The sequence below is a fragment of the Onychomys torridus genome, chromosome 12, assembly GCF_903995425.1.
Source record: "Onychomys torridus chromosome 12, mOncTor1.1, whole genome shotgun sequence".
Lineage (NCBI taxonomy): Eukaryota > Metazoa > Chordata > Mammalia > Rodentia > Cricetidae > Onychomys > Onychomys torridus.
This window is the reverse complement of record NC_050454.1, coordinates 13,575,056-13,593,577: the sequence shown is the minus strand read 5'-3', so window position 1 is coordinate 13,593,577 and position 18,522 is coordinate 13,575,056. Positions and strand designations below refer to the sequence as shown.

The 18,522-nt window shown below is 45.7% G+C and overlaps 2 protein-coding genes across 8 annotated transcripts in view; one reads left to right on the top strand and one right to left on the bottom strand.

Moving 5' to 3' along the window:
• Positions 1-1,493: 1,493 nt before the first annotated feature.
• Positions 1,494-4,893, bottom strand: Rpl35a (ribosomal protein L35a). 2 transcript variants are annotated; one of them, XM_036204071.1, is made up of 5 exons: positions 4,841-4,893; positions 4,185-4,228; positions 3,840-3,992; positions 3,116-3,260; positions 1,494-1,572 (listed from the first exon to the last, which is right to left on the bottom strand). In XM_036204071.1, the coding sequence occupies exons 2-5, from the start codon at positions 4,193-4,195 to the stop codon at positions 1,549-1,551; spliced, it is 333 nt and encodes a 110-aa protein (XP_036059964.1). In that variant the 5' UTR covers positions 4,196-4,228; positions 4,841-4,893; the 3' UTR covers positions 1,494-1,548. The 2 variants fall into 2 exon arrangements, with proteins under 2 accessions (XP_036059964.1, XP_036059965.1); XM_036204072.1 differs by having other exon boundaries at positions 4,796-4,864.
• A 74-nt stretch (positions 4,894-4,967) lies between these two features.
• Iqcg (IQ motif containing G) overlaps positions 4,968-18,522 on the top strand; it is a 43,224-nt gene continuing 29,669 nt past the window's right edge. Inside the window, exons 1-6 of one of the 6 annotated variants that reach the window (XM_036204068.1) lie at positions 4,968-5,211; positions 7,241-7,404; positions 7,489-7,559; positions 9,197-9,458; positions 11,205-11,377; positions 13,715-13,843. In XM_036204068.1, the coding sequence (XP_036059961.1) occupies positions 7,552-7,559; positions 9,197-9,458; positions 11,205-11,377; positions 13,715-13,843 (572 nt within the window). In that variant the 5' untranslated portion in view covers positions 4,968-5,211; positions 7,241-7,404; positions 7,489-7,551. The other 5 variants (XM_036204066.1, XM_036204065.1, XM_036204067.1 and 2 more) reach the window with 5 other exon arrangements.

Sequence of the window (18,522 nt, the reverse complement as noted above, 5' to 3'; positions counted from 1 at the left end):
GGAACGATGGGAAAAAAATCAACAGTAACGAAGACCTCTTGTGATTTTGCATTCACCGAAGTCGTAAGCAATTTGAAAGGACCGATCACACCTGGTTTCCTACAACCTTGTCCTGAGACACCTCTCTGTCCTTTTCACATTACACCATACTTTTCTCTATTTGAGGTTGCTGACCACATTGTAAGAGCCACAAACACAACAATTTTCATTGGAATAAGCCCCAAATTGGTGCCTCCTACCCTTGAAAACTAGATTTTTCCAATGTGAACTCCCTGAGGGATCCAGTGAGCTAGCCTTCATATCTGATCCGATGGGTCACAGCTGACCCACTGCCTCCCAAACTCTTTTTGACACTCCTTTGGAGACCATACTCCCAACCAGGACTTGCAGAATGGTAACTTTAACTTGAGCTGACCAGTCTTTTCCCCAATATGGTCAAAGAAAAATTTAGTGTGGGAATGATTCACAAGGCCTTTCACAAAGTGTTAATGGCTCAGGCAGTTGCAGACATTTACAATACAATCTAAAGACTGGTTAATAAAAGGGCTTGCTAGCAACCCAACCACACAAGCTGAAGATGTCTTCCTATTTCTAGCACATCCTCAAAACTACATTTTAGATCACTACTTACTCTTGTAAATATGCTATCAACCCTGCACTGCACTTTAAAATAAAACCAGTCTTTTTCAAAGACTTTTCCCAAGCTATAAAAAACTGTGACAATAGCTTGACCCATTATTCCTATCCAACCAGACCCAGCTTATCTGAATGGGGCAAATACCAAAAAAAGCACCGTTCAAATTCTTCCCAACTTCTTGCACTCAACTTTCCTGATCTATACTGAACAGGTTGCACTGTTAATTATGGCACTTCATCCCATATACCCACAGCACCCAAGCCCAGGCCTGCTATCCCAGTGTTTCACTGAGCTTCACACCAGGCCTAAGATGATTCAATGCTTCTTTCACTTAAGTCCAGAACGAAGACACTTTCCCAACCAAAGCTTATTCACCCACCCACTACCCAGCAGTAAAGTATATAAAACTTTGAGACAGGCTCTCACTACAGTCCTGGCATCAAACACAGCTTTGGCATTAAAGGTGTACACCCCCTCACCCGGCAAAACCTTTTTTTAAAATTTTTAAATTTTTGGTGGAGCTGAGGATCGAACCCAGGGCCTTGCACTTGCTAGGCAAGTGCTCTGCCACTGAGCAAAATCCCCAACCCCTATTTTTTTAATTTTTTGAGACAGGGTTCCTCTGTGTAGCCTTGACTGTCCTGAAACTCACTCTGTAGACCAGGCTGGCCTCACTAGAGACCCATCTGCCTCTGCCTCCCTTTAGCTCCTCTGCTAAAGGTGTGCACCGCCAGCACCTGGTGACAAAGTATCTTGTAAACATGTCTCTGCCCAATACTGATCATCACAGAATTTCCTTGACTGAAAATGCTGGACAACTCCCACCACCTTAAACATATGAAAACTTTTAAGAAAGTTCTGGTGAAAGGAAATACAAGAGCACAAATCCACTTTTATTTACTTTCATTAGTTTAAATCCGGGAAGGGTACAGCATCTGGAGAAAAAGAAAAGCATAAAAACATTAGGTGAATGTTAATAAACTTACAAATCATTGAATATACAATTAGGATAAATATCCCAATTACTCATCCCAAAATGTACCTGGTGATTTATATCCTGATAGTAAGGAAGTTTAGTTTGTACAGCATTTGGCCTTTAGCAAACAGGCTTAGGTACTAAAACTCACTTTATATATACACACACGCTCATCTACTTGAAGCTCATTCAGTTTTTCCAAAGGCTTTCCACCTCCTTTTGAGACAGGAAGGTCTCTCATTGAATGAACCTAGAGTTTACAGACTGCCCCATCAACACCAAGGGTCTTCCTGTCTCCCCAGTGCTAGGATTGTGAACACACTGCTGTGCCTGAATGTTTTATCCGGCTTCTGGGGAAAGAACTTAGGACTTCATTCTTGTGCAAAGCTTTTACCAACAGAGCCATCTTCCCAGCCCCAAGAACCAGCCACCCTCCCCATACTCAAGCACAAGGCGTTATGAATTCCAACTATAATTAGCCCCTGAGCTGAGCTATCATCCCCAGCCCCCCAAACAGCATTAAGAACAGTAACAAAAATTTGCAAGGGATGGTAAAATGGCTCAGTGGCTAGACACTTGACACCATGTATGACCACATGGAGTTAGATTTCTTACAACTGCCACATGGGAGAGCTGACTCCCCCAAAATTGTCCTTTGACCTTTACATACCACTGTGACACATGTGCCCACATCCATACACATAAATGTAAAATAGCAGCTCTAAAATATAAGTATTAAAGCCAAGTATGATGGCACTGAGTCTAACATTACCACCACTATAGTGTACCTATGGACCCTAACTAAAGAAAAAACAATTGGCAAAAATATCCTTTTTCTTGTTCTTTGGAGATAGGGTTTCTGTGTGTAACAGCCCTGGTTGTCCTGGAACTTGCTTTGTAGACCAGGCTGGCCCAGCTGTGCACCACCATGCCCAGCTAAATCTCATCATCTTAAACCTAAGACTAGGGTTCAAGTCCGAGACCTAGAATGAGCATGCTTCCCACATATTCTGCGAGTATTGACATGACAGACACAGCAAAACATATCACAGCACCCCCTCCACTCCCCAAAACATGTATGACATAAGAGCCTGGCAGCACTGGCCTGAACTCCCAACTACTTGGGAGGCGAGGCAGGAGGACCTTTAAGTTCAAGGCCTGCATGGACTGGGGTGAGTTTCAAGACCAGAGTGGACACCTCAGTGGGACCTTGTTTCAAAGTAGTCTTCCCTACATAACACGTCCCAGGCCAACCAAAGCTGCAGTAAGACCTATCCCAAAGTCACAACCAAAAACCTGACCAAGGTATTTCTCCTGCCAGCCAGCTTAGCAAAACCTGAAACCCACACATTTCATGCGAGCACCTGCCAACAATGTGATCTTCTGTAACAACCTTCCCTTGTCACTAATTCATAGCAGTCTGACACAAAAATCTTGAGACGTAGGCAGTAAGTTCACCTCTTGAACGTATTCTAGCCATTTATTTTGCTACTTGTACTCACCACACGGATTCTGTGTCCAATGGCCTTTGCAGGAAGGTTGCTTCGGAATTTGGCACGAACCATGCCACTGTTTCCGTGGGCCCGAGTTACTTTCCCCCAGATCACTCTGGTCTTGTTTGGCTTGCCTCCAGGTGTCACTGTGTTGCTGGTTTTTAAAGGACACAAGTGTGAGAGCCAACATCAACATAGCCTGACACAAATTCAGTTATTTCCTAGGACCAGGGGCCTTCACCTCCAGTTTCCCCACAGAATCCTCGAGAAATTGAAAATATATATAGGATACTCATTCAGCAGTTCATACATGCCAAACAATTTTTATAGGATTATGATCACTAAGAACAGAAAGGATCTGTGTGTTCTAAAAAACACGAAGTTTGAAAGACTGGGCTGAAGCCCACTTGGGCTAAAAGAAAAAAATGGAGACTTGGCTGCACATGTCACCAGAGGACTGAGTATAACTGAATGGAATGAACCACTGGAGTCCTGGAAAGCAGACATCCCCTTATTCTACCTCCCAAATGCTGGGATTAAAGGCTTGTATCACTGGGGTTTTAAACATACTCATGTCGTCTCAGTGTGCCTAAGGCCTTATGTTCAATTCCCAGTAGGAAGAGGACAAGAGAGCCACCGCAGTATCCATCTTAAAGCACACACGCTTAAAAAGACACACAAAAATAGTCTAAGAAACTGAAATGAATCAAGATACTTAATTTAACACACTTACTTTTTTGCTTTATACACATAAGCACATCTCTTGCCCAAGTAGAATTCAGTTTCATCTCGAGCATAAACACCTTCAATTTTAAGAAGAGCTGTGTGCTCTCTCTGGTTCCGGAGACCTCGCTTATAGCCAGCAAAAATGGCCTTGCACCAAAGCCTAAGACACACAAGATAAACATTACGAGTAAACCATTACAACTTCTCATTTAGCTTTTAGCACCCCGCCACGATTTGTTTTGCAGTAGTCCATCCACCGCAAATATCTTGCTCCCCTCCCGCATTATTTTAAACGCGGGTTTCACGTCTAAGACGTGAATCATATAAATAGCAACTGTACGGAGTCGCATACCTTCCAGACATATTTGCCTTTTAGAAGTCCTGTTCCCAGCAGGCCTGAAAACAAACAAGATCGCAAATTAAAGCCACGCAGCACGTTCCCCACACGTCAACTCCTGTCCTTCGGCGCGCTGGATGAATCCAGTAACAGTCCAAGGATGGGCAACCCAGCTCTGCCACACCATCAACTACGGAAGCTGGGCCTGGGGAAACGCTGGGACGTCAGAGAATGACTGACAACCAACTACTCCGAAACGTGGGCAGGGGCTGGGTGCGGGGGCAGCCACTGAAGATCTCACCCGGAGGCAAAGTCAGGGCTCTCCCAGTCGACAGCGCTGCGCAGAGCGCACGGGGAACCCACGCAAGGTCCGGCTCAAACCGGCTTCTAGGGACCCCGCTTCCGGGGCGAGCAAGACGGGCACGATGTACCCATTCTCCCCTCCGGAACCCGAGGACCAGCCGCCGGACCAGCCAACTTTCCTCCCCAGGACCAGGGACCGCAACACCATCGGCCCCTCATCTCCTCCATCCCGCGCACCCCCTTCCCGGAATCCCCAGGAATCCACGGCGGTCAGGGTCTCCGAGATGCCGGGGGGTCTCGGTGAGCGCCGCCGACAAACCCACCCCGGGAATCTGCCCCCAAAGTTCAGCGGCGGGGACGGCCCTCACCTCCACCGGCGCCAAGATGGCGGAAAGAGGGCGGCCAGGCCCGCCGCGCGGCCTTGTGGGATGCACGCCCCGCCCCTCTCCGCGCTTAGGCGGCTTGCGCGGCGCCGGAAAGCAAGGGTCGGGGAGAGGCTCCGCTCAGCCGAGCCACGCTCAGGAACTTGACTTTCTTCTCCTGTTCTTTCATCTTTGCAAGCGGCAACACGTATTGCTTCGAGACGAACAAGCAAACAAACAAAAAGGCAAAATTGCAGTCTACTAAGAAAAAGGCAAAGGTCCTACGGGGAAGGGGGAAAGGGACGCCTGCGCGTTGCCATAGCTACGCCTTAGTTTGGGTCCCGCTTCCTGCCGGGCTGGTAGAAATGTCGGGAAAGGTAGTGTTTCTTTCCTCTTCCTAGAATGGAGATTGGGATCCTACCATAGAGGACGGAAAAACCTGGAGCACGAAGGCAGGGGAACGCTCCCTTCTCTTTGCTCTCTTATTTTCTCCCATCTAAACCTTTATCGTTCAAGAAACAACCTGGGCATGGTGATCCTTGCGGGTTAATCTCAGCACTCCTTCCAGAGGCTGAGGTAGGAGGATCGCGTCACGAATGCGAGGCCAGGCTGAGTTAGATAGCAAGGTCCCATTTTAAACATCATCAGCAAAGACGTACGAGGTAAACCACGGGTCGCGGTGCTTGCTTGTAATCCCGGTATTCTGGATGTTCAAGCATCGTCTGCTCCAGAGGGAGTGCCAGTCAGCCCGAGGCATATGAGATCCCTTCCCAGAAAGAGGAAAGTGAGAGTTAGATGTATTCGTCCTTCCATCCTTTGCTTGACTTATCGGGTGAGGATGAACTTAGTGGACTCAGATCCACAGTTCATAACTATTGTGCATTAGTTGGGTCTGAATGATGGATTCATTCATTTATTCAGCAAGTAATTTTTCGCATGACTACCACTATTGAGAATGGTGTGGGCGTGGAGGGCGCTGCAGGAGCAAGTTGGGCATGTTGGCTCTTGTGTCTGTAATCCCTGCACTTGGAAGGCTAAAGTATGAAGATAAATTTATGTTTCAGAGGTTCATAATGTGTACAAGGATATCCTGAGCTACAGAGTAAGACCCCCCCCCCCCGCATCTCACTGCCCCCAACAAAAAAACCCAGGACAACAAGCAGATAGAACATGTGGCATGTTAGAAGGTGATAACTTCCTTAAAAAAACCAACGACAACCTGTTTATGAAGATGGTGGCGGTGACACACACCTTTTAATCCCAACACTCAAGAGGCAGAAGCAGGAGGATCTCTGAATTGAAGGCCAGCCTAGTCTACAGAGCCAGTTCCAGGACTACACAGATAAACCCTGTCTTGAAAAAACAAAACCAAAAACTTGTTTATGCATACATGTGTATGTCCTGTGCATGTGGGTGCTTTCAGGGGTCAGAAGAGGGCCTCAGATCCCCTGGAGCTGGATTCACATGCAGTTTTTTTTTTTTTTTTCAAAGAGGGACTAGGCTGGAGATATGACTCAATGGTTAAGAACACATATTGCTTTTGAAGAGGTCTAGGGTTTGATTCTCAGAATCTACATCACACAACTCACAACTACCTGTAATTTCAGGTCTAGGGAATCTTCTGGTCTCCTATGTGTACATGGTGCTTATAAGGACAAACAAGCACACAAACATAAATTAAAAAAAAAAAGTAACAATAAAGATAGTGTCTCATGTAGCTTAGGCTGGCCCCAAACTCCCTATATTAAGCCAAAGAAAGCCTTGAACTCTTGATTACACCCCCGACCACTTTCCAAGTACTGGGAGTAGAGACTTTTGCCACAGTGCCCAGCTCTTATTAAATTGATTTCCAGGATTCAGCTGGGCGGTGGTGGCGCACGCCTTTAATCCCAGCACTCGGGAGGCAGAGGCAGGCAGATCTCTGTGAGTTCGAGGCCAGCCTGGTTTACAAAGTGAGATCCAGGAAAGGCGCAAAGGTACACAGAGAAACCCTGTCTCGGAAACAAACCAAACCAAACAAACAAACAAATAAATTGATTTCCAGGATTCATAGTTTTTCTGGGGCTGGAGAGATGGCTCAGCCATTAAGAGCACTGGCTGCACTTCTGGACCCACTGGACCCAGGTTCATTCCCAGCATCTACATGGCAGCTCACACTTGTCTGTAACTCTGGTTCCAGGGGATCCAGCACTCTCACACATTCATGCAGCCAAAACACCAATGCACATAAAAATTAATCTTGAAAAAAAAAAACAACAGTTTTTTTTCAAATGTAATCTCAATTGTTCTAAGTTACAGTACAATAAATTCCATTATCTGACAGAACAGTGTAGACTCATTTAACTCAATATATAGGAAGGAATAATAGGAAAAATTAAGTAATAACAAAATAAATCTGTTCTATAGTGATTACCAATTCAAAATCAGAACACAATGACACATACTAAAATTGTCCTGAAATTACCTTAAGAAGAGGCAAAAGACTGCATTCTGTTTTGGAGGACCAATAATGAATCCAACCACTGAATAAGCCTGCAGACCTGTGTGCCTGCTCTACCAAGGAGAAGGAGGTGAACCACAGCTCTTGTAATTCTGTGAATAAAGAAAACAGGATTCAGCATTCTCTCGAACTAATAGCATTTTCCCCATTTTAGGTTACTACATTCTTGTGAAATTATAAATCTACCCCAGAGGGCAAGAGAACTATCGCAGGAAGAATGGAAGGGTATGTTCAAAATTCCAGTTTGTTTGTATGTATAGCACTACATGATATGTAATAATTAAATTCTGTGGATTATCTGTCACTATGTAACAAACTATTGTTGTGGAATATTACTTTAACTAGGCAAAGATGTGTTACATGCTGCATTTGTTTAACGATGTAAGGATGTGTGTTTAATTATATAAAGGTGTATTGCATTTGTTTCACCTTGCCTGCCTAAGGCACCTGATTGGTCTAATAAAGACCTGAAGGACCAATAGCTAGGCAGAGAAAGGATAGGTGGGGAATGGAAGGCAGAGAGAATAAGCAGGAGAGAAGAACAGAGAGAATGAGAGAGACATGCTAGGGGCCAGAAGCCAGGCAGCCACCAGCCAGCCAGACACCAGAAACAGAAAGTGAGATGTACAGAAGTAAAGAAAAGTAAAAAGCCCCCGAGGCAAAAGGTAAAGAGAAGCAGCTTAATTTAAGCTAAAAGAACTAGCCAGAAACAAGCCTAAGCTAGGCCGAGCATTTATAACTAATAATAATCCATGTCATGATTTGGGAGCTACTTGGTGGCCCAAAAGAAAAAGCCTGGTACAAACTGCCCCCAAATGTAATGACCGAAAATATGAAGATCTACCATCTGAGACTTCTGGTGGGTCAGGAGTTTGGGACTAGCTTAGCAAATGGCTCTGGTTTGGGGGGGGGGTCTGTGCTAGTTAACCCTCTCATTGCTGGGACAAAATAACGGAGAAGAAGCCATTTAAGGGAAGAAATAAAAAGCTTTGTTTTGGTGCACACTTTGGGGGAGAGTCTGTTATGGAGGGAAGGCTTGGCATCAGGAGCAGAAGGGACTGGTCACGTGGCATCCATGGTCAGGAGGCAGAGAGAGAGAGAGAGAGAGAGAGAGAGAGAGAGAGAGAGAGGGGAAGGCTGAGGCTCAGCTCCATTTCTCCTTTTTATTCAGTCCATTTAAGGTAAGTTTTCCCATCCCAAGTATTCCAGTCCTAGAAAATCCTCCACAGCCACGTCCAGAGGTTTATCTGGTGAGTCTAGATCCAGTCAAGTTGACAGTACTAACCAGAAGGTTGACGTTGACCAGGGACAGCTTAAGTGTCCCCATGACAGACAAGGCACGCCGCTTCCCTGGCAGTGACCTTTGGAGTGAGAGCAAAGCTGCCATGCTATTTATCATTTATCTGGAAGTCACACTCTTCCTTTCTGCAGACCCTCCCGGTCTCCCCTACTCAGTGTAGGAAAACCCCACACACAGGCATAAGGACCTGGAAGAGTTATCTGTGCCATCTTAGAGGCTGGCTACCATAGCCTGTCTTTCAGTAACCACGAGGCACTTTCGATTAGCATCTAAATATGGTGCTTTCAAATAAAGTTAATTGTGGCTCAAATTCAAATTGCATTAGCATAGCAAAACAGCATAGACTGTATGGCTTTGCCAGCCAATACTTTGTCTTTGGTTAGTCCTACTGGAGGGTCTCTGGAAGAATCCCCTGCAAACAGCTGCCTTCGTATTTTTATAGAGGTTATGTTCTCTGACAGAGAGAACTTCGGAGTCGATGTACATGCTGCCTGAGTTGTTGAGGGTCAGTAATATTTCTTCACTGGCCACGGGCTTCATCTTGCTTTTCTCGTGGCCTTAGGGACCAGTTGGAAGCCTTGGACTTCCCTTCAGAAGCTCTGCACTCTGAGGTGACCGTGGTAGTGACAGGGGAACCGCCTGGCGCTATAGAAGAAGAACCAGAAAATGAAGAGGAGGGAGAAGCCACCTCAGAAGTCATAGATGTACTGTCCCTTCTGGACGTGCTGAGGGTCTCTGCAGTTATGGAGGACATCATCGACCAGCTCTCTATTCTAAGCTACATCATCCCAGTTCAGTACGAAAGGAAGCAGAGCATCAGCCAGGTCAGCAGCCTCGCTTGCACGCCAGCTCATTTTGTTTGTTTGTTTGTATATTTTGGAGCTGAGGATCGAACCCAGGGCCTTGCACTTGCTAGGCGAGTGCTCTCCCACTGAGCTCCATCCCCAACCCTCATTTTCTTTCCTGTTGACCTCTCCATTATTTGCACTACTTGTGTCGTTAAACTTAGCTTGGGAAGCGGCACCTTTACATCGGATAAAAGGCCACACCACAGTTATTTGAGGTCCGTACTCCAACCGGAGAAAGTGGCGTACAGCTCAGGAAGCACAGTATGTATGCCATTGCAATATATCAATCGGCACTCGTCCAAAAGGCCCAAAGCTAAGTCCATGTAAATACAGCACAGACAGCCTTCAGTGGATCATTCTGGATCTCTGAATTTAACCAACCTCTGACAAAAAAATATTTGGGAAAAGTTTGGTCTTTACTGGATGCGTAGACTTTTTCCCGTCGCCATTCCTAAACAATTCAATATAACAACTGTTGTACATTGTATTCGTGGATGTCAGAAATCTAGAGCCTACTTAAAATGTAGAGAGTATTTGAATAGCTTGTATGCTAACAGTGCATCAGATTTATTTAAGGAGCTTGAGTATCCAGAGGTGCCCCGGAACCTATCCTATGGATGTTGTGGGGCCACTGTGCATATACTGATCATGTTTTAGTTTCCTGAGATCGAAGGCCCCACCCGTCTTGTATTTCTTGGTTGCTAAAAGCCAGCTGGACACTAGGGGAAGAATGCATCTCGACACACTCAGCACTGCTTTAGTCAAAAATAACTCTGTTGTGTTGCTGAATATGTTGCGCCCTACTTTTGCAAATATCAGGGCCCGTTACCATGTCAACAATCGTATTTTCAATGGTGGCTTGGACTTCCGGGCCCCACTCAGCTCATGTCTGTAATCTTAGCCCCGGCGATGCGGAGACAAGAAGATTGCAGGGAGTGTGAGGCTAGCCTGCTCTACATAGAGAGTTCCAGACCAGGCTGCTGAGATGGTTCAGTGAGTAAAGGTGCTTGCTACCAAGCTTACTGACCTGAGTTTGATCCCTGGGACCCACAATTGGGAGAAAGAACTGATTTCCATAAGTTGTCCTCTGACTTCCAAACCTACTCTGACCACATGCCCACCCCACTCCAAATAAGAAAGTAAATGTAGCTGCCATCATACCCTACCACTTCCACTTTGTGTGATGCTGGGGGTTGGCTCTCGGGCCTTCCACCTAATAGGATGTATTCTACCATGGGCCTACACCCTCAGCCCTAAGCTTTACTGTCTGCCTTATAGTGCATCAGGTGGTAAGTTAGGGGGTGATAGAGAGAATGTGTGAAGGCAGGAAACAGCAGGGTATGTGGTTTGATGGGACTGAAGGAAGGGTCTGTTTCCTTGAAGTATGGAATGTAAGTGGAGAAAAAGGTTGAAAAAGAGATATGGATCCTTTTACTGTTGTCCCTTCCCTTTAAAACCATCTTTTTTAAAAGTTTATTTCAAGACTTATTTAATGTTTTATGTGTGAATGTTTTGTCTGCATGTTTGTGTATGTATCACGTACACCCATAGACGGCCCAAGAGGGTGTGTGGATCCTCTGGAACTGGAGTCACAGATGGTTGTGAACCACCACATGGGGGCTGGAAGTCGAACCCAGGTCCTCTGCAGGAACAAGCACTCTTAACTACTGAGCCTTCTCTATAGCCCCTAAGACAGTATCTTTAACGTCATTTATTTTTTAGAAATCCAGCCACGAAGGAACATCTATGGTCTCAAGTACAAGGAAAACATCTCTTACTAAAGAAAGACCCACAGTCTCAGAAACCAAACAACGAGGCCTGGATTTTATCCTTAAAAAACCTACAAGACAGACCATGATGACTCTGGAGACACTGAAGAAGATTCAGAATGACAGGTAGGAAGAGAGAATAGATTTGGGAAGGTAATGGGACCAGCCAGGAGGTGTGAAGGGGACCCCCAGCTCTGTGGGTTAGGATTATGTTCAGTGACCACTGATAATAGGCTCAGCTGAAGGTCCTCTAAAGTACAGTGGTGCAGTTTAAAACATGGCCAGCCTGGTCTACAAAGTGACTTCCAGGAGAACCAGGGCTATGCAAAGAAACCCTGTCTCAAAAGACAAAAAGCTAGCTGGGCATGGTGGCGCACACCTTTAATCCCAGCACTCAGGAGGCAGAGGCAGGCAGATCTCTGTGAGTTTGAGGCCAGCCTGGTCTACAGAGTGAGTTCCAGAACTTCCAGGGCTACACAGGGAGACCCTGTCTCAGAAAGAGGAGGAGAAGGAGGAGGAAGAGGAGGAGGAGGAGGAGGAGGAGGAGGAGTGTGCCACTACTGCCCAGCAGAAACTTTTTTCTTAATAGAGCTGTTATTAAACTTTTTTGTATGAACTATTGTTAATAAGTGTAAAATGATAAATATAATTTTCCAATTCTGTATCGAAACAAATAGTAAGTTTAATTTTTTTAGATTTAATTGGTGTGTGTATGTGTGTGTGTGTGTGTGTGTGTGTGTGTGTGTGTGTGTAGGAGTTTTGCCTGCATATATGTATGTGGACCATGTGTGTGCCTTGTGTCTGGTTGTGAGCTGCCATGTGGATTCTGGGAACCAAACTTGGGTGGTCTACAAAAGCAGCCTGTCCTCTCGACTGCTCCCTGAGCCAGCTCTCCAGCCCTGGTTTTCTTCTCTCCTCCTCCTCCTCCTCCTCCTCCTCCTCCTCCTCCTCTTCTTCCTTTTTTTGGGGGTGTTGTTGTTGTTGTTGTTGTTGTTTTTTGTTTTGTTTTGACAGAGTCTCACTATGGAACTCTGGTTGTCCTGGAACTCACTATATAGACTAGGCTGGCCTTGAACTCACAGAGATCTGTCTGCCTTTGCCTCCCTAATGCTGGGATTAAAGGCATGCGCCACTATGCCCAGCTAGCTTCTAGTTTTCTTTTAAAAAAAAAAATGAAGGAAAGAAAAAAAAACTAATTAAAAAATTTCAAGATTATGGCATACTTCTTAAATGCAGAAATATATAATGAAATGATAATTCTGTATGGAACTACCAAATGGTTGCTTGTTTCTCTCTCTCTCTCTCTCTCTCTCTCTCTCTCTCTCTCTCTCAGTCTCATGTAGCCCAGGCTGGCCTCAAACTTACACCATAGCAGTAGCTGACCTTGAACTATATATCGTCTGGCTTATACCTTCCAAGTGCTAGGATTACAGGTGTGCACCCGTAACTCAACATGCTTGCTTTTGAGACTGACTTATTAGCATATATTAATTTTACATACGGGGTCTCATTATGACCTTTTTTTCATGTATGTAAATGTATTGGCTTCCTATTCACCCCCATGACCATCTCTTGACTCCCTCCCAGGCCTCCTATTCCCAGCCGGCTCCCAATTCAACTCTCACGTTTGTGTGTTTGTGTTTGTGTTGTGTTTTGTTTTTCTTCCTTCAGAGACCTGTGTCTCATTAGGGGTGATTTCCTGAGCGAGGACAGGGCTTTTTTCCAGGAGTGTGGACACTTCTCCAGTGGCTGTACTACTGAAGATCATTTCTCCCTCTCTGCAAACTAGCATTAACCGCCCAGCCCCTCACAGGGGAGGCGAGGGTGGGGGCAGAAATAGCTGGAAGGCAGTGTGACGGACACATGTCAACTTTCTATTTTTCCTTTTCCTTTTGGATGTGTGATGTGCACACATCTAAGCATAGTTTTTGTATGTGTAGACCTGTGTGAGTACATGTGCACATACGTGTGCGTGTGCATGTAGAGGCCCTGGATTGATGTCGACAGTCATCTTCACTCACTTTTCTATTCATTGAGGCAGTCTCTCTATGACACCTAGAACTCTGGTTAGCTAGCCAGCCTGCTCCAGGAGGGCCCTCCTCCTTCCTTCCTAGAGCTGGACTTACAAGCAGGTCGCCACGCCCACCCTGCATTTCAGTGGGTTCTGGGAATCTGAACTTTGATCTTGCCACTCATATAGCGAGCACTTTATCTATTTTGCCATCTCCCAAGCCCCTGTTTCTTTTTTGGGACAAGGTCTCTGAGCCTAGGCTGACCCTAAAGCTGCTATGTAGTCCAGGCTGGCCTTGAACTGTGGCGATCCTTCAGACTTCCAACAGCTGGGGTTACAGGTGTGAGCCAACAGGGCCAGCCCCTTCCGGCTTTTAACTGGTGTGACTTCTGCAACTCTATGAGGGTGGGGCAGTGTGTCTTCTGAGCTTATTCTGTTTGTCCCCTTTGCAGGCAATATTTCAGTGACGTGATTACAAGTGCCATGAGGGAGATGCAGGATTCGGGCTCTTTCAGGGGTCTCCTGGAAGCGTTGGGCACAGAAAGAGATAAAAAGATGAACTTCCATGAAGCCATCACAAGGTCAGGGTGCTGATGGCTTTATCTGCTTCGGTTCTCTTTTTAGGAGTCCTCTCACTTGCTATGCTATTCAGGCAGTTTTTAGACCCTAGGAGTCCCTCCTGCCTCAGAGTAGCTGGGACGACAGGCACCCTGGTCTGCCTTGCAGTGTCTCTTTTCTCACATGTATGTGTACATGGTGTGCATGTGTGTGTATGCATGCTTGCTTGTGTGGGGACACATGTCTGTATATGGGTGTGTGTGTGTGTGTGTGTGTGTGTGTGTGTGTGTGTGTAGGCCTGAGGTTGATGCTGGGAATCTTTCTTGAGTGTCCCCCCCCTTATTCTTTAAGGCAGAATCTCTTGACTGAATCCAGAGCTCACCTGTACAGCTAGTCTGGCTGCTCCGGGGATACCCTGTCTCTGCATTTGGAGTGCTGGGATTACTCCACAGTGGGTTGTAGCCGGATGCTGCTACACCTGGTTTTACGTGGGTCCTGGGTCTCCAAACTCAGGACCACACTTCATAGCCAGCACTTTAACCACTGGGCCATCTCTCCAGGCCCTGCTCTGCAGTATTTTAAGGTGGTATAAAACCCTTCGCAGAAGCCCTTGATTTCTCAAGCATCAAACCTGTACTTTCCAGTTATTGCTGGGAGGCAGACCACTGGGTTCTGAGCTCCTGCATATTCCTAACCCAGATGGAGCAATAATCCAGATTTGGGAGCCTCTGTTACTTGATTCGCACTACATTAAGGGTACTATAGCTGGGTGTATGGTACAGGCTTGTAATCTGAGACACTCGGCAAGTTGAAGCAGAGGGATTGCAAGTTAGAGGCCAGCATGGGAAGTTAGTGAGACTTAAACATAAGTGGGAGAGTGATGGCCTGGCACACAGAGCCCCTGGGTCCCACCCCTTGTACTGCACCAACAGCAAAGCATGGCTCCTCTGCTCAAGGCGGACAGATGGGAACGCTCGGTCAGTGTCCTAGATGAGGTGTAGCTGTCGGGGAGCACTTTCGTACATACACAGGTTCCCAGTTTGACCCACAGCACTGCAAAAAATAACCCAACAGCAAGCCAAAAGCTGGTGCATACCATGACACATTTTCCTTCCCAGATATGTTCAGCATGCTCCACAGATATTCAACACAGGACTAGGGTGGCTTGGTGGTAGAGCACTCACTTAGCATATTTGACAGGAAACAAAGAAAGGCCAGGCAGTGGTGGTGCACACCGTTAGTCCCAGGCAGAGGCAGGCAGGCAGGCAGGCAGATCTCTGAATTCGGGGCCAGCCTGGTCTATAGAGTGACTTCCAGGGCAGCCAGGGCTACATAGTGAAACCCTGTCTCAAAAAACAAAAGACAAAAACCAAACCAAACCAAAACAAAAAAGAGAATATCCATTGGTTCCCAGCACCTTCATGGTGGCTCACAGTTGCCTATATCTCCAGTTCCAGGGGATCTGACTCCTCTCTGACCTCCATCTGCTCTTGCAGGCACATGGTGCAGATACATACACTCAGACATACATGCCACACATAAAATTAAATGAATAACAAAGTGAACTTATATGCATTAGGTTCCTGTTGCACGTGAAAGGACCGCGCCCTGCCTGTGGCCATGCCATCTGATGACAGCGGCTCCTGTTATGGGCCTCGCATGCCTGGGCCATGCCATCTGTGGCAGGAAACTGCACATGCTGTTAACTAAATTTATGAGAGGCCACTGTGTTGAACTGAACTCCTATACGGGGTTCCAGAAGGCCCGACCAGCATGGCTGCATGCCATGTAGTTAAACCAAACTTTGAAATGGGCCAGTTTTCTAAAAGCCAGGAAATTCAACAGCAGCCAATCAGCGACTCCAGTGAGCAGAGCTGTCATGATTGAAAAGGCAGTTCTGTCTACGCGGACCCTTTAAGGAAAGTTGTTTTGAAATGATTGGTCTGCCCATTAGTCCCTGCTTCTGCTGGTTTGGCCCACTTCTGCCCAAAAGCACTTGCTTTGCTACACATTACATTTGAAACTTTAGGCCCATGGTCCTGGTAGTTGAGGGAGGTGAGTCCTAGGACCAGAAAAGGGAGAGAGATCGCACCCTTAGGAATAGGCAGAATAGGCAGGAGGGGAAATAGGCTGTTGATTGATAGGAGTACTTATCTGGAGTTCATTTGACCCATGAGAGGTGAATTCAAGTCAGTCCCCTAAAGCTTACAAGAATGTTTTTAAGTTTATAAGAAGAGATAAGCTTTAGACCCACTAACATTCCCATTTTCTGTAATCTGTACTGAATCCACACATTAGAAAAAGCAGTGGACTCAGGCCTGTGTGTCGTAGTAAAGCTTGGGAAATGACTCTGGATTAAAGCATGAACAACACTCTGTAAGGGAGCTCGGCGGAGACAGAAACCTCCCTGGAGCAGAAGGGCAAAAGCTCACTTGATCTTGACTTTGAGCATGAATACTGGCCATGAAAGAGAGGCTCTCTAACCAAAGGCTGAATGTGTATAGATTAGACAAGACGATTTTAGTACAACAAGAAGCACTTTTAAGTCTATACTTAGAAGACAACCAAAGGAAATCTAAAATCTTGAGCTTGTGTGCTGTGGGATGTTCTGTATGTCAAATGCTCTGATTGGTTAATAAATAAAACACTGATTGGCCAGTAGCCAGGCAGGAAGTATAGGTGGGACAAGGAGAGAGGAGAATTCTGGGAAGTGGAAGGCTGGGGAGAGAGCCACTGCCAGCCACTGCCGTGACAAGCGAGACGTAAGGTACCGGAAAGCCACAAGCCACGTGGCAACTTATAGACTAATAGATATGGGTTAATTTAAGATATAAGAACTAGGTAACAAGAAGCCTGCCACGGCCATACAGTTTGTAAGCAATATAAGTCTCTGTGTGTTTACTTGCTTGGGTCTGAGGGCTGTGGGAGCTGGGCAGGAACAGGATAACTTCAGCTACACTTGCGACTATGGTAATAATGCTTTACCAGAGCTGAATTAATAGCTCATCATTGACTACTGTTAAAACTCTGAATTTTTGAAGTCCTAATGCAACAGTAGCCTAGTAAGGGAAAGAAATGGAAAACTTTTTCACTCTTTTTATGTACCTTAAATCACTTATCACCACTTAAGCTTTTACATCCTCCAGCCATACATGCAATGTATAACTTGCATTTGCACACCCTAAAACATTTTCTTAGAACCTCACAACTTAAGCTTTCATATCCTCAGACCTTACCTAAACTTTATACCTTTTTTTCTATCCACCATGAGACATAGACGGTTGATTACTGGGAGCAGTGATTGTAAAGTGAGTTCCTTTAAATAAAGGAATAGTAAAAAGATACATTGAAATTTGTTTTGTGAGTTTATCTCTTTTCTGAATCTGGTAGCAAGGTAAACTGTATTTAGACCTAGTAGTAGCTTAGGAAAGTGAGGCCTGAGGCCTGACTTTTACATATGACGAGAACTGAGGAGACAGCAGAAGCCTTGGTTGCTGCTGTTAAACTGACAAAGTTATTACTAGCCTAGTCATCAATACCATCAGAGACCTGAGAAGGATGAATTTCACCTGAGTAAGCAGGAAGTACAGACTAAGCAGCTTCCAAATCTATTAGAAATGACAATCCCCCTAGGCTCCTCCATGGTCATTGGGGACAGGGGTCCCAGGGCAGCATCAGTCTTTGGCTGCCAGGCCCAGAAGATCTGACAGGCTTTCCTGTGGAGGAGGAACTTGGGGGCACTGCATACTTTGTCTAGGCAAAGCGGGGCAGTGGACTCCCACATTTTGGACAGCATCTGTTGTTTGTTTTTGCCCTTTTGGGGGGCCTGCCACCCAGCTCCCAAATAAATCACACATGGAGGCTTATTATTACTTATAAATGTCTGGCCTTAGCTTGGTTTGTTTCTTGTCAAGCTTTCCTTAACTTTAAATTATACCATCTATCTTTTGCCTCTGGACTTTTCCTGTTCTCTTCTGTAAATCTTACTCTTACTCTGTGGCTTGCTGTGTAGCTGGGTGGCTGATCCCTGGAGTCCTTCTCTTCCTTTGGCTACTTCTTTCTTCTCCAGATTTCTCTTTCTATGTAGTCTCTCTGCCTGCCAGCCCCACCTACCCTTTCTCCTGTCTTGCTATTGGCAGTTCTTTATTAGACCATCAGGTGTTTTAGACAGGCACAGTAACACAGCTTCACAGAGTTAAACAAATGGAACATAAACAAAAATAACACACCTTGAAATAATATTCTACAACAGGCATCCTGTCAGCAGTTGAGGTGAAGGGCAGTATTTTTTTGCTTAGTAGCCAGCTTTGTCACATTTAAAGCAAGCTCTAGGTGGAGGTTTTCTATGCCCACCATCTTCTTTGGAGGAGATTGGGGTTGCTTCCTAGGGCTGACATGTCTGTTACAAAAAGCTTTTTTTTTTTTTTTTTTTTTTTAAAGATTTATTTATTATGTATACAGTGTTCTGTCTGCACCATGTGTCCCTGCAGGCCAGAAGAGGGCACCAGATCTCATTACAGATGGTTGTGAGCCACCTTGTGGTTGCTGGGAATTGAACTCAGGACCTCTGGAAGAGCAAGCAGTGCTCTTAACCTCTGAGCCATCTCTCCAGCCCCAAGCTTTTTTATTAAACATTTTAAATGCCATTTTTTGCAGATCTTGGAGGTATTTGAGGACCATTATCTACTAAGTATATCTAAAC